Genomic DNA, 15,957 nt, shown 5'->3' with positions numbered 1-15,957 from the left:
TCTTCTCTGAAGAATTCTATGGTTTTCCCCATGGAGGGTAAAAAAAAAATCTAACTTTGATTTTCTCCCCCGTCTTTTTTTTTTTTTTTTACAGAAAGAAATACAGAATAACCATTGAGAGACGAAATCAACAAGAGGACTGCAACATTGGCAAACACAGACAGCTTCGGGAAGATTCCATCAGGTCTCATTTTTCTGCAGCTTAAAGAACAAGAACATCCATTTACATTCTTCCTGAAGGGCTTGAGGAAGATGCAACCAAAGACATCCGTGTGTCAGATGGGGCTCTTACAGAAGCCATTCTTCTGAGCAGTAGAACCATTTTCTTTTTTTAAATTTCTTTCAGAAACTCAGGAATGATTTATTGATCACAATATGCCACATGGCCTTTCATCTCGTGAAAAATGGGGGACACAGTTTCATGTTTAAGGAAGGTTTTATAAAATTTGTGCTGGGTATTAGAGATCAATGGATGCATTTTATTTTGGTTAAGGATGACCCTTTCATTTTTAATTTTCAAACTTCCATTTTGGTCAGCGGAGGCCATTTTGAGGATAACATTTGTTTTCAATGTTTTTTTAATGATACTCTATGAAACAAAATTGGTAATCAATAAGTGTTTGGCACTTTAGCTTTAATCATTTTTGTAACACTGAATATTATGCAGATGAATAATGTCATTTGTAAGCTTTTAAAATGCATTGGTGGCAACCAAGCAAAAGTAACATCCTTGAGAAAAATCAGATTTTCATAATTGCTTCAAAGCAACAAAAAAACAAACTCAAATGAATTATTCCTGCTGTATGGAACAATGTAATACTCTGCAAAGCATGGCAGATTTCAAAAGCATTACTATTGTACTTTCACATACAGTATCACCGGTTTTGTAATGAAGCGTAGAAGTGAACGTGTCATCCTCTTTATAGTATAGTCAAATTCGACTTGCGTTCTTTTTTTTTTTTTTATCATTTTCAGCAACATTTGCGAATATTTGCTTTATTTTGTTAGAGTTTTTGAATATTCTCCAATTTTTGTTTAGTTTTTTCCGTTTTTTTTATTTTATTTTTTTTAAATATTCAAATGTCCGCCATTGTTTGAATCAATTGTTGTGTTTTTTGGGGAAATTTTTTATTTATTTACACACTATAACAAATTTGTGAATATTCGAAAATTCAGGAAAAAATATATATATTTTCCCGGCAAATTCAAATTGTGGCAAAACAATGCCCGTCTCCAGTTTCAGGCCCCTACCGCATCTCAGAAGCTTTACTGTAAGTAATACAGTACATCATTGATGCTTTGTTTGTTTCACCTACAAATTCCATAGGTGAATGAGTTAAAATATGTGTTTTTGCCAAAGTACACCAAAGAGTTCATATTGACTCTGGAGAGTTGAAATGAAACATCATGGAGCATTGATGCGTGCGATTCTGTCCATTGTGTTGAATTTTTCTAGTTTGCTTATTTCCGGATACATTTTAACCTTAGGTATGACTACAAGGTGTAAATCTAAAGGTCAACGTTGAGTGAGCATAGGCCCTGGCTGTAATCCTGTGGAAGTGCTTTGCCATACAATACGTTCAGGATAACACAGCTGTGTGATTCATATGAAGAGTTATACTGTGTAGGTTTTATTTAATAATGATATTAAAAGCTATTTTAGTAGATAAAAGAAAGATGGAAAACATAAAAAAAAAAAAAAAACTAGCAATGCCTTCTTACATTTTGTTTTCGAGAACTAACAATTGAAAGACGTCCTCACGTGTAACAATGCATCCTGGACTATATCCTGTCACGGGTCGAGAATGCTTATGAAATTCGTGAATACGTAGAACAAATTAATGTAGAAGTCACCTAAATCTGTGCTATTGCTATGGATTTTATTGATCAAAATCACTTCATTGACGATTTACAGTAGTAAACATTTTTGTTTATCTATACCAACAATGGGCGTAATTCACTAGGCACTGTTGCAGTATATCACAACCTGATCCAGCGTTACTTACCATTCAAGTCATTGGCATTTAAATCTAGATTAAGGTGGGATACCCCTTAGTGAACCCCAACCAGGACCGGATTAAGGAGCGGCGTAGCTCGGGTGCCAACCAAAAAGGGGCACCTTCCGCCATCGCTGCAGGTCACCTCTCTGCCTTCAGCCATCTTTAAATGTTCTCACCGCTCAGATCTCCCCAGCTGCAGGGCACCTTGCGCGGCCGCCACTCTGACTCCCATTGGTGAGTGCGCTCAGCAGCTTACTCAGCTTGGCCACCAGCAGCATGGACACATTTTCTTAATTTCCCGCGGTGCATGGGAAATGAAAAAATGTGTCCTGGTGGCCGAGCTGAGTGTTCTGCTGGGCGCGCTCAAAAAGGCGGCCGCGCCAGGTGCCCTGCAGCCGGGGAGATAAGAGTGGTGAGGACATTTAAATATGGCGGAAGGCGATCAGGTGACCTGCGGTGAGTAGTCCTGGTGGCGATTTGGTCGTGGTCAAATTGCCACAGCCAAACATCCCATTCCGACAGGCGGGCAGACTAAAAATTTAGCGTCCTTGTAAAAAACTAAATTCTTTTTAAGGGACGCCAAACTTTTTGTCTGCCTGCGACGCAATAATGCCTCGGTCCGGCCCTAACCAATATGTCTTGGTCAATTAGTTACATCAATTAGATGTTGGAATTATATAACTGGTCTTAAAGAAGAAAAGAATAACCTAAAAGAGATTAAACAATTCAGGGTTTATGAAAATTGTTTATACTGATCAAATTAATGGTTTTATTTAACAGAAAAGATACAATTTACCAAGCAGTTACAAATAATTTGATATTTGCTCCTCAGTAGGTATTTAGCATGACTGGCTTGCACAATTGCAGGGCCTGGTGCGGGCTCGGCTTCAGTGAACGCTGTCTGGGTTGGGTCCCTCCGTCACAGCCACCGTACCCACTGCACAAGTGGGAGGTCCGGGGGGGAGCGCGAGGGCCTGGTGCAGTCACACTCCGATGACAACGCCATGAAGCCGAGCCCTTTAATGAAACAGTGTGCCAAACACAACCCTACATATTCATCTTTCAGAAATTAACTGATGCATCTAACATATAAATGGATTATTAAGTAATGATCATTATATATGTTTAATGATTGTTTATTTACACAAGTTAAGGTAACTGTTTTTTTGCATCATAATATAGCCGTTACAAATATTGTCCTGCGGAGTTCCATAATTCTGAAGGAGAGAAGTACAGTACAGGCATACCCCGCTTTAAGGACACTCACTTTAAGTACACTCGCGAGTAAGTACATATCGCCCAATAGGCAAACGGCAGCTCACGCATGCGCCTGTCATCACGTCCTGAACAGCAATACCGGCTCCCTACCTGTACCGAAGCTGTGCGCAAGCGGGGAGACTATAGAGCCTGTTACAAAGGCGTTATTTACATCAGTTTTGCACGTATATGATGATTGCAGTACAGTACATGCATCGATAAGTGGGGAAAAGGTAGTGCTTCACTTTAAGTACTTTTTCGCTTTACATACATGCTTCGGTCCCATTGCGTACGTTAATGCGGGGTATGCCTGTACTATCATTATCACAAAGTTGGTATTTTATTTGCATCGTCATTTTATTGAAACGCCTCACATTTTAAGATGTTATGTTCTTGAATTCCAATGTCATCTTCATTTTCAATACTACAGTATGCTTTAACTGTATTGTTCTGAAATCACCGCTTCAAAAACAAGTTGTTTATCACTGCAAATATTACATTGAAGAGAGGCCTTTTTTTTTATCACAAACATATTTGCCCGGTTAATTTTTCATATATTATACAAACAATATTTAGTCACTACCACATGAAAAGATACTTTTATTTAAAAAAAAAAAAAAAAAAATGTAACTGTGTATATAAATGATCTTATATTGTTGTACAGTAAAATAACTTTATGTTTTTTATAGCGAGCATTCCATTCTAACATATTAAGATATTTTTATCCGCCATTTTATTAAAAAGAAAATTGTTTCTATTTTTATCAGTCATTTAGATGATAGTAAAGTCGTGCTGACATCACACAAAGTAGAATATTTGTTAACATTGTCCACTGTAAATAGTAATAGATTCGTTTTATCCAGTCGCAGTTGCTGGTTTTCAATTTGCCTTGGCATGTGTGTGATAGAAATGTTTGGGAATTGCCAGTACTGCCAGTTGAGTAGCTGGGTCTGGATGCTCTAAATACAGCTCAACCCCCTTATAACGCTGTGCTTGGGGTCCAAAGAATCACATTGCGTTATAAGCGGATCGCGTTAGAAATAATGTACAATTGTATGCATTGTACAATAAAGTATTTAAGACACCAATACTCGTGTTTTAAAGTATTCATAAATCCGAAAATTGGGAGCCACGCTTGCATCGCGTTATTAGCGGATTCGCGTTGTAACGGATCGCGTTACAACAGGGTTGAGCTGTATTTTTCTTTAGCTAAACATTAATGAAAGTGTCTGGAGAAGTGGGGGATCCTCTTCATGTGTGATATAATATTAATAAAATATTACTTTCCAGTACTGTCAAAAAGAGATTATAAAAGGGACGTCCAGGATATGTTTGAGGACATTTCGTAACCCCTATATGGTCAATAAAAGGGTTTATACAGAAAAGACCAACGTATACATTAGATCAGCGGTGCGCAAACTGTGGGGCGCGACCCCCAGGGGGGGCGCGACACTGCCGACGGGGGGCGCGGGGTTTACAGAGGCCCCGCGCGCTTCCCGAAGGCACTTAAATTAAGTGCCGGGGGAGCTGCAGGGCCTCTGTAAACCTAACTTACCGTGGCTCCGGCGGCTTCCTCCCTGCGTCGCCATGGCAACGTGGCGTCAAAATGACGCTGCGAGGTTATGTGACGTCACGTTGCTATGGCAACATGACGTCATTACGCCGGAGCGCGGGGAAGTTGGGGTTGGGGGGGGCGCGGGAGTAAGGGGACAGCCGGCAGGGGGGCGCAGGGAAAAAGGTTTGCGCCCCCCTGCATTAGATGATGCCCATCTGGTATCTGTTCACTCACCGACAGCGTGTACGGACATTTAACTATGCCAGTGCATTTTGGGTTCAGGTGTAGTCCACCAATACAAAAAAAAAATATTAAGAAAGTGCTGACAATGTTAAACTAAAAGCCATGTATCTGTAAAAGTGCAACTTTTAATTTCAGTATTTCATTTTTTTAAATTTTTATTTATTGGTACAAATAAAGTATTTTAATACATTCATTATACAATCAGCTGTGATAGAGTGCTTGCACACTAGGTTTCCTTTTCTCTGTGATATAATCTTGTCCCTACCTAGTAAGCACCTCACATTGGTTTCATTGCTCAGCTGTGCGGGTGTTCCTTGTACAAATAAGTGAAGAAGATTAATTTCTGGATAGTTTAACTTTTGTTTTTGCTAAGAAAAGATGTGACATCTTAACAAGGAATGCCGGTAGGTTTATATTAAGAACAGGAAGGCGCACCTGAAAAATGGTAGCTGCTTTTCGTACATCTTTGGGCCATGCAAGAACTACAGACGTAGTAGCCATTTTTGTACCACTAATGCAATGGGAGAACACAATTTTACCCATGACTTTTGGCGCGTGTTAAGCTTCTTTCGGTTGGAGCCAAAACACATTAGTAGGTACAAAATTGGCCGCCATGTTTGTAATGTGAAAGATATAGATTCAAATGGCAAGAACGGGGTTCTAACACCCATACCTAAATGGCAAGACGCGTTACTTCCCTATTCATTTATACACACGATGTACACTGGCGACACACTTTATTCGAGCTCGGCTAGTCCCACGAATTCGGGTATACCCGGGTGTATTGAGGTTTGTGACTGTTTTCTGCCCGAGTGCATTGAGGTATTTTCCAGGCAGGGATTGAAGCATTTTATTCCTGCTGGCTGCAATACTGCACAGTATATATATATATACTGCATTACAATTCATGAATTTATGCCATCTGGTAGACACGCGAAGCATTGCAGCCTATTAAATCCTAATCATTATCATTTAACAGATCAGCCGCCCGTCAGCCAGGCATGAACCCAGGCTGGGAAGGCAAACGCAACGGGGCTTGTCAGAGGTGAGGAGCGGCGCATTCCAGGTATCTGCCAGGTACATACTGGGTATTTGCTCGAATAAAGTGTGTCGGTGCAGTATACAGTAGATGGAAACTTTCGGGTGTATGCATCAAGGCAAAAAGGGTGCATATCTGAGGCAAAATCCTATTACCTTAAGTTGGTGCATCTTTGTTTGCCCCACAATTGCAGGGCTTTTGTTTTGTTACATAATTAATAGCAATTTATTTTTCATTGAAGAGAAAAATCTCATTGGCATTTTCTTTGAAATGTTCTGTTTGCACCAGAACCTCTCCAGTTTTGCCCTGAAACATTTATGGTCCATTAAAGTTTTGCATGAGTGCTAAAAAATACTCTGCTCTTGTAACATTTTTCATGAAAAAGTCTAGTTTTTTAATTTGATAAAATTGTCCACTATTGGACTAGAAAAGTCAAGTAACCCACTGAATCCCTCTGCTATTACTACCGAAATATAGTGTATATAATAATGTGTGTTTTTATTTTAATATCTCTAATTTTGGACAATGTGGAATATAAGCTGTAGAAACAAAATGTAATTGGCTGAGCTGCAATTTTCTATAGGAGTTAAGAGAGCAGTTGGCTTGGCACTGAGATTGATTTAAGCACCCTACGCGTGGTATTGGGGTACATGGTTTGTTACCTTACAAAAATGGTGTAACGTGCTGTAGTAGAATTCACATTGTCCTCAACCACTATTGTTTCAATAACCTAATTAAAGAGAATAAAGCGAAATAGCATGTCACCGGTGTGTATCAATCAGTTTTAAAGTCCTACAGATTTTTGTTTTCTTCCAACTTGGTATTTTTGTATTTTTCTTTGCCGAATTCGAATAACATAACATCTTCTTTCAGGACACGGCTATCACATTTATTCAATGCACTAGAAAAAATATCCCATACATTCTTCCTTTTTTTTACTGAGACATATCAGGACTTCTGCATCAAGGAAAAAGTGGTGCAATATTTGGGCAAACAATGTTTGTCCCAGCTGTAGGAAAGAACAAATCCTATTGATTTCAATGGAATTTTGTTCTTGAATACATATGGTGCAGGTTTGATTGCCCCACGTTTGCCCTGATACTTAAGCCCCATCATCTGCTTCAGTTTTTTTACAATTAAGTATTTCATGGTATCATATTCAATGATGATAAATTGGAAGGTGAATCGACAGTGGTGCAATATGTGCCTCTCTTGTAGCCCACATTTGAGCTACGTAGTCCTATTGTCACGAGTGGAAATAACTTGATATTAAAAGAGAGAGAGAGAGAGACGAGGGTGAAGAAAAGAAACTGATGATTTAATATTTCTGCTGTTTAATGTATAATGGTTTTCTTCCTTGTTAACAACAAAACTAACTGCTTTGAAATATTACACATGGTTATCCAATTAAAAATGTTCACAAGCTACAATATGCTATTGTACTGATGTAAGTAGAACTATCTGCATATAATGTGATTTATTTATTGTTGTTTTTATAGCGAATACATATTCACGATAGTGGATATGACCTCTTTATGTAATATAATTCTGTAAAAGTTCTGAGTTGGTCAGTTGTGCTTTGTGTGATATCCGGTCACTTGTGTGTACATGTCTTTGTAAGCATTTTTTTTGTCATATCTAAATGCAATGACACGTTCCAAATAAAAAAATAAATAAATAAAGCTGGTGTTGTGCATCTGTGTCAGTTGAATAGACAACAACAAACAATTGAACACACACTGGCTTTCAGGCACACTTAATCCTCCACTTGTATACGGCTTACGCCGCTGCTTCGTATCCTCCCGAGATCACTGGGAGATCACTTGAATGGGGAAAAAACAATAAAGGAGCGCAACGGGGAGACGAACAAGTATAAAACTATATCTTTATATTAAAAAAATAGTAACAAAAGACTCACATCTATAGTTACATGTATGCGCCCAGATAGGTAAAAGGAAGATGATTCAGGGCACTACGGATTTATTAGCAACACAACGTTTCGACCATCAATGTTGTCCTTTCTCAAGTGACTGGTATCTTTGATGGTCGAAACAAGTGTTGCTAATAAAGCTAAACTTTTGATTACAAATCCGTAGTGCCCTGAATCATCTTCCTTTTACTGATTCTGGATTACTGTGACAGGTATTCCCTGAGCCGGGAGCACCGGTAACCGTATGTATTGAACTAAACTTATTTGGTGTGCAGCATACTACCTTTACTTGCGCCCAGAGAGGCACACCGGCATGTACTCGAAAGCAGAGTTTCTAAAAATCAGAGGCCAAAGAGGATTTTTTTTTTACCAACTCTGCCTTCGAGTGCATGCCGGTGTGCCTATCTGGGCGCAGTCAGGTAATTCTAGATGTGAGTCTTTTATTACTATTTTTTATATAAAAGATATACTTTTATACTTCTACATCTCCCCTTTACGCTCCCTGTTGTTGTTCAGTTGACTTCACAAACCATCGATGGGTTTTCTGCAGATAAGTTGTCTTGTTCTAGAAAATATTCACATGCAAGTACTTCCTATGTCAGGAAAAGGAAAGATACAAAGAGCGCAGCAGAGATCAGTATATAATTGTATTAAAAGTTAACACACAGCAATGTATCACTTACTTGAGTAAGTCTTGGAATTCATCGCGGGAGTTTTTGGAGCGCAATACTGCACGGATATCATTAAAACCTGTCCTGTTGGTGGCCCTTGAAGATGGGAGTTGACCACTCCTGGTATAGCGAGTATTCTATAAGCTAATTGGTGCTGTAATTATGCCTGTCCTGACATTGAGTGACAATGACAAAGGCAACATTCTGCTTGTGTAGAATATTCAAATTGTAAGTAAGGGAATGAGAGAGGAGGCCAACTAAATGCAGGTCCCCAAGATCGCTTATTTAAAAATATATATATTTCTAGTTCAGCTTTTATGGTTCTCTTAGAACAAATGGACTGCAAATGCCAGAATGAATTGAAAAATAAAAAAAGCAGGACTTAACATGACACACTAACCTTTCTAATTGTCAACTCTAGAGCAGACATTGGAAAATCATTTAGAAATGATTAAGCTTCTACTTAAACGCGCTTGATTTAGATGAATAGATCAAAATATCCCAGAGTTAACGTGCAACGAATAGCAATTACAAGTTTACATCTGCAACTTTCCTCTCACACTCCTTATTTTAATCACTTCTCTGAAAGAAAACATAACCCATTTTTAAAAAGGCCATCAAGCTACAAATTTACATGCAGATATTTCCAGATTGCTAAAGTTGAAAAAAAATAAAGAAATAAACGAGGAACATTAATATACAATAAAAGGTTAGATCCCCAAAATGTCACAAATAGGATGAACAGCCCCTAAAGTACCCACTTGAATGTAAATGCATTATCCCCTCTGAATTTGTGAGTTCAGAGGGAGGAAACCAATCGCATTAAGTAAAAAGCTACGTCATTTGGAACCAATTAGGCCTGATGGTTGCCAGAACTATTTATCCTGTTCATAATGTGACCACAGACAGAACATACCCAAGAGTCTAATCATCTCAAATGCTCTGCAAAATGTAAATGCCTCACAGGTGACAGGTGAGGACTTTAGCCACCCTGAACAGTGAATTAAGAGATATGCGCCGTTCTGATCCTAAATGACAATACCAGAGCACACATGAACAAAATACACTTATTGGAATATTTTAAAACATGTAATACTCTATAATAATAAATATACCTATACCATACTCCTTCCTGCTGCTGGGGATCTTCCCTAAGACTGAAGCCAGACACACACCTGATCTCACTCATGCCTCCCTGCCACCTCTTCCCCTGTAAATGGTGTTAACCTTTTTCATTTAACACTGCCTTAAATTTTACCCCACAAATCAAGCATCCCAATAGCCTGCACTCATGGCTAATGTCCCACACTCACATTCCTACCACCCATTGTGACCAAGCACTGCCATCTACAGCACTTACTCCCTCACCTGCTGTCTCTAAGTTTCCCATTAAACCTCTTAGATTGTAAGCTCTTCGGGGCAGGGATTTCCTTTCCTATTGTCTGATTTTGCTGCACTTATTGTATAATTTATAATTCCCTGTACTGTATTCTTTGTGAAGCGCTGAGTACACTTTTGGCGCTATATAAATTAAGACATACAATACAATACAATATTCCTTATAATAAAATGTCAAGCAGCTAAAACACACATCAAAAGTGCTGTGCGTTGAACCTGCATGTCTGCAGGCTGGAAGATGGCTCTCTGAATCAAATCATAAGTGAAGAACTAAATGCAAATCAAAGCTTTCATTTACTGATCATTATTACATGCCTGATTTATACTGCAGAGTTGAATCTTGATTTAAAAAAAAAAATAGGTTCGTTTGCATTCCAAATGACATAAGCAGTTGCACAATTTACAAAAACAATTCCAATAATTTGCTATACAGTACAAACCTACAGCTGTTTTTTTGTGGCATACTGTGCACCAAATATGTATGTCATGTACTGTATTTCTTCATGTTATTTCTTCTCAGTTGTACAGTATATGCAGTTATGCTTTCCAAGAATAAATGCCCTTTCAGCTCCTAGGCTGTCACTTGCTAGACACCGAAAGTACATTTTAAATTATTCCTATCTTCAATGCTGGAAAAAAAGGCCTTTGAATATTACCAAAAAGCTCGTTCCTGCTTTCGTTAAACCTTGAGATTTCGGCATTTTTCACATGCCGCTGCTACCTCAGAACGTTCCTTCATTTATTTTGGATGGGGAACAGCCTTCAGCTTCACTCTGAATGAGACATTTGTTGCAACAGGTGTGTTAGAAATCTGTATTCTCTGTATGTTTAAAACTGTACCAAGACATCACATTTTGAAGCTTAAATGGCGTTGACATCTTTTGCGGTGTGTGATTCATGGGGGGAATACAGAGATATGCAAGTCTTTGTTTAATTAGTCTTTTGAGCAAAAACCCTCAATGCGTCAACAATTCTATAGAATTTCAAGGGCACATAAAAAATACAGTGGTTGGAAAAAGACATTTGTGAACGTCAAATATTTTAACCCCTCAATAGTTTTGGATTCTCTTTGAACACACGGGTGTAATGGTACACGGACCCCAACTGATAAGCATTAACACTTTTTAAATAACATGCAACAGATTTTAGCATCTTGTTCAATGGCTTCCTTACTAAACACAGTCCCTTTTTTATTTAAAACCAGAGACATAACATAAAACACAGACAAAGCTCAGTGCACATCCAGAAAAACTTATATACGGTACAGTGCCTAAATATACATGTATAAATTTCTAATAAATAAAATGGTCTTTTAGTTTAACATTTTGGCCAAATTGTTGTAAGCCCTTGAGCCAAACTTCACGGCAGACCACGTTTCAAGGGTCCCTACACTAATCTGGATGTGCACTGAGCTTTGTCTGTGTTTTATGTTATGTCTCTGGTTTTAAATATAAATTGCCATGCTCAGTAGCACTCCTCTGTGAAACTTATATGCTTATATATATGTTGTGGGTATTTTGGGGGTTCAATTTGAGCTTGTAGGTGTTCTGTATGTTTTAAACACAGTCCCTTCAGTGTGGTGGTATTACATAAAATGTTAAATATTTATTTAAAAAAAAAAGTTACTAATTAATAAAAGTGGCTACAAATATCACCAGGTTAAAGCAGTGCAACTACTGCACCCTCGTTTTTAAAATTGATATTTTTACAGAGACTTAAAACGCGGTAGGCGGGGAAGGGGACTGCGGAGCTGAACCTCTCTATTTGTAACTCTAGGGACACCCTGGATCACGAGATACATACCGGTTTGCTTGCCAGTAGACTTCCTGGAAATTCAAAGATGGCCGCCAGTGTCGTCCAACAGGAAGCCGCAATGTCATCACTTCCCCATGGCAGCCATTTTTATTTCCTGAAGGGGAGCAGAAACACTGATCCTGGCAGCCCCCTGGTTCTAAGTCTGTAAAAAAAGAAAGCAAGTTAGAGGGATTGCTGCTTTCAAATGGACAGTTCTAACTGCAACAAAAGTGAAGGACAATAACACATTTAAAATGTAAAATGTTTTGATTTTTACTATTTCCAAGGTAAATAGATGCTTTCGAAAAGGCTAAACAATCTTCTGTTGATAAGACGGGTTGCCAGTCATAAAAATGATTAGCTTAGCTCTGTTCCTATCTCTGACAAGTAATTATGGTGCCATCACGATGATGTCACGATGGCGCGTTTCCATGGCAAAGCGACGCCGTGCGTGTCATGTTTGTGACGTCCGCGGCATCATTTGATGCTGGAATGCCAAAGAAGCAGGAGGGCGGCAGAAAGGAGGAGGCCGACTCAGGCAAGTGCTTAGGGGCGGTGGATTTTGACATCTGTCGTTGATGGTATTGAAGGGGCAACCTAAAAAAAAAACCAACAAAAAATATAATACATTACAATTAAATAAAAACAATAATTTGCCAAAAGATGCATTGATTGTCACTGTGCTTATCTATACCCTGAAAGGGGCATATATAAACGCATTGGAAGTCAATGGGCATCCTAAAAAAAAAAAACAATTAAGTAAAATACAATCAATGTGTACTTACCTTTGCGGGAATTCACTGTCCTCATCCTACTGCTGCACCAACTCCCGACCCATGACACAATGTTCCTCATCAGCCTGATGCGCAGAAGTCCATAATCCTCTGTTGATTGAAGAGATGTCTCTGGTAAGTTCTTCTGTGCTTCCTTCTTTTCGTCTTTTCATCTTTCTTTTCTTCTATTCTTTGTAAACCAAAGCGTCCAGATGTTGCTGCGATGGCTTCTTGGGCTCAAATGAGATTGGATAAGCCATATATAAGGCCTGTGATGTCACATTTGACTGTCATATGGTACACTCCCAATCCGATTAGTTGGTGTACCATGTGACAGCTTCCATTTATTTTAAGGATGTAACATCATTTTAAAGGGCAGGAAGCCAGCCAATCTGGTAGCATATGTTTCCCTCCCTTTAAGATGATGTCATTTCAGCAAAAAACAAACAAAATGGAAGCCATCACATGGTACACCAACCAATCGGATTGGTAGATATACCATGTGATACCTTTCCTTTGTTGAAGTGCTGTGATATCATCAAAAAGGGAGGGAAGATAGCCAATCAGGTAGCATGCTTCCCTCCCTTTTTGATGACGTCATAGCACTCCAAAAAAGGAATGGCATCACATGGTATATCTACCAATCTGATTGGTTGGTGTACGATGTGATGGCTTCCATTTTTTGGGGGGCTGAAGTGAAGTCATCTTAAAGGGAGGGAAGCATGTGCAACCTGATTGAGTGTCAGCTCTTTTGCAACTAAAAATAAGTAATAACGAGCTACTAACTATCACTACAATAATACAAATATAGAGATATATAAATACATTATGGTGTGTGCTTATTCACCTCTTCCAGCCAAGAGCTTGATACAGCTTTATCACTGCTATTGACTTAAATGGCCATTAACGCCAATCAAGCTCAGACAACTTCTTATTGGTGCTTTGTGAATCCCCTCCCCTCCCCCCTTAATACATCAATACGGGTTTCATTTAAAAAAATGTATTATAGAATTGAAGCAGGGGTCTCCGTATACTAACCTCTGTAGGGGTGGCTGGTATCTCTTTTCAGTTTAAATGTCCTGGGCGCATGGGCCAATAAGAAGCCGCACCGGATGATGTCACAGCTTCCTACTGGCCCATGTGACGCTGTACCTCTAAATGCCGCCATTATGTGAGGCACACAAGTTTTCTGACTAATGAGATACCGGCACCCCCTAAAGAGGCAAGAATCTCTGGAAGCCGGGTGTCCCCGGAGCTGAAAATAACACAGTTCAGCTCCAAACCCCCCCCCCCTCTTGCTTCAATCCTGTAATTTAAGAAAAAAAAGTAATACCCATATTGCTGCTTTAATGTTGCTCTATCTGTGCAGTGATTATCAACACCTATTGTTGAGATTAAATTGTAACTACTTCCTCATATTTGAAATTCAAGGCTTGACGTCAATGCTACTTGATAAAAAAAACTCATGGGAATCTTTATCAAGTACAACTATGAAGTGAAAAGGCAGGCAGAGGTTTATAAAATGAGAACACATTCACAGTGGCTTTTACATTTAGAATAAATATGCATCTTCTTGTACCCGCTCTATGTCAAATCCTGTGACACACTAACTTATTTATCTTTGTAACATTTAGTAGAAATTTGATAAAACCAGGTGCGCCAAATCAGAACCTACCAGAACATTACATTCCCAAAACTAAAATCGTAAGATTTTTAGTGGCAAATTGATACGCAAACCTGATCCCATTCACTACAATTGAGGAGTACTATTATAGAGCAGGAGGTGTACTGCAAATGATTATGTGTGCTGATTACAGAGCAGGAACGTGGTGCAAGGGCTGTGGGTTCTCCTGTATAGGAGTGCCCTGTTATACAAATGTGTTATTGCCGGTTATGCACTTTATTGTTATTGTTATTGTTATGTTTTCACAAATGTATTGGTTGTATAAAAATGTATGTGCCTCGTGCGGTCGTGAGGGATTTCACCAGGGGGAGCATGTAGCCCAGTACCCCTGGCTATGTGTTTCCTGGCCCTAGCACTGTAAGTCCTGGTAAGGAACAGCCAGTGTTAGGGCTAAATCCCCCTCACATGGGCGAGCATGTGAGTTCCCTCAACATAGAGTTAATTTGTTGCGGTTTCCAGGTGTGGTCTGGAAACAGTTGGAGCATTTGCCGGGGAGGGCTCACTGGAGGAGTGCTGCCCAGTTACCGGAGCTTAGGAGTGGAACCCTTCCCTGTTATCAAAGATGGCTGTCTTTCAAATTCATGTTTCCAGTTTAACCTGCGCCTTAGGAAGTGGGTAATGTTTCTACCTTGCTGCATCAGGGATAAGGGGGTTGAAATTAGCCTAGGGGCCTCAGGCTCCTGGGGGCTTAGTCAAGGAGAAGATGCAAGCTGCGATGGAAGTGTCCTATGAATAATGCTGTGTGATAAGATATTAAATGATAAAATTGAACCGAGAAAACAAAAGTGACCATCGAGCTTGCTGTGACCCCAACCGACTAGTGCTTTCGATGTACAGGAGGTTTTTGTGATCCGTCAGTATGGTGTTAGGGGTTTCAGACCCCTCGAGCCAGTGCCTCCATTCTTCTAGAGTCATTTTGATGGCCAGGAGTTCTCGATTGCCTACATCATAATTTTGTTCGGCCGGGGAAAATTTCTTGGAGAAGAAAGCACACTGGTGAAGTTTGGCCTGAGGTGTCTTTCTCTGCTCCGGCACCGACGTCTGAAGCATCCACTTCCAGGGTGAAGGATAAACCAGGGGCCGGATGTATGAGAACAGGAGCTGACACGAAGGCTGACTTCAATCTCTCAATCTCTCAAACAGTAGGAACGAAAAAAACTCAGGGAGCACACGCCATCGGTTAGTACATGTGGAAGAAAACACAATAATAGTGCAATCCTGCGGTCCCCAAGTCTCCAATGCGTAGAGTTGGAGACTTGGGGACCACAACTCGGTGTGACGTCATCACGCTGGGACGCCGGCTGGAATGCAGTACTGACACGCGGAAGGGGGAAGTTGCCGGAGCAACGGGGCCTGTGTGCGCAACAGCCCCCGCTGTGAAGGCGACCACAGACGCATTGTGTCCAAACTGTATCACCATCTGAGAAGCGGACCCAGTACCATTTTTCGTAGACTGCCTTGGTGGGGAGGCTTAAATGTGAATGTACAGTATTTTTTCTGTGTGCACCAATACATTGTTACCTTCTACACTATCCTGTTTCTGTTCTTTGTTTGTATGACTGGGAGGAAACTGTTGAAGCTCTACAATCAAGCTTTCAAACGTGTCCGTCACA

General features: G+C 39.8%; 1 protein-coding gene across 2 annotated transcripts in view; it reads left to right on the top strand.

Moving 5' to 3' along the window:
* The window catches only part of NPR3 (natriuretic peptide receptor 3), a 119,217-nt gene extending 117,466 nt beyond the window's left edge, over positions 1 to 1,751 (top strand). For both annotated transcript variants that reach the window (XM_075587724.1, XM_075587713.1), the window contains exon 8: positions 95 to 1,751. In XM_075587724.1, coding sequence (XP_075443839.1) covers positions 95 to 206 — 112 coding nt within the window. In that variant the 3' untranslated portion in view covers positions 207 to 1,751. The remainder of the gene's footprint in view (positions 1 to 94) is intronic.
* The last annotated feature ends 14,206 nt before the right edge of the window (positions 1,752 to 15,957 follow it).

This window comes from Ascaphus truei, chromosome 1 (assembly GCF_040206685.1).
Source record: "Ascaphus truei isolate aAscTru1 chromosome 1, aAscTru1.hap1, whole genome shotgun sequence".
NCBI classification, from domain to species: domain Eukaryota; kingdom Metazoa; phylum Chordata; class Amphibia; order Anura; family Ascaphidae; genus Ascaphus; species Ascaphus truei.
Note: the sequence above shows the minus strand (reverse complement) of the source record. Positions and strands in the feature narration are given on the sequence as shown.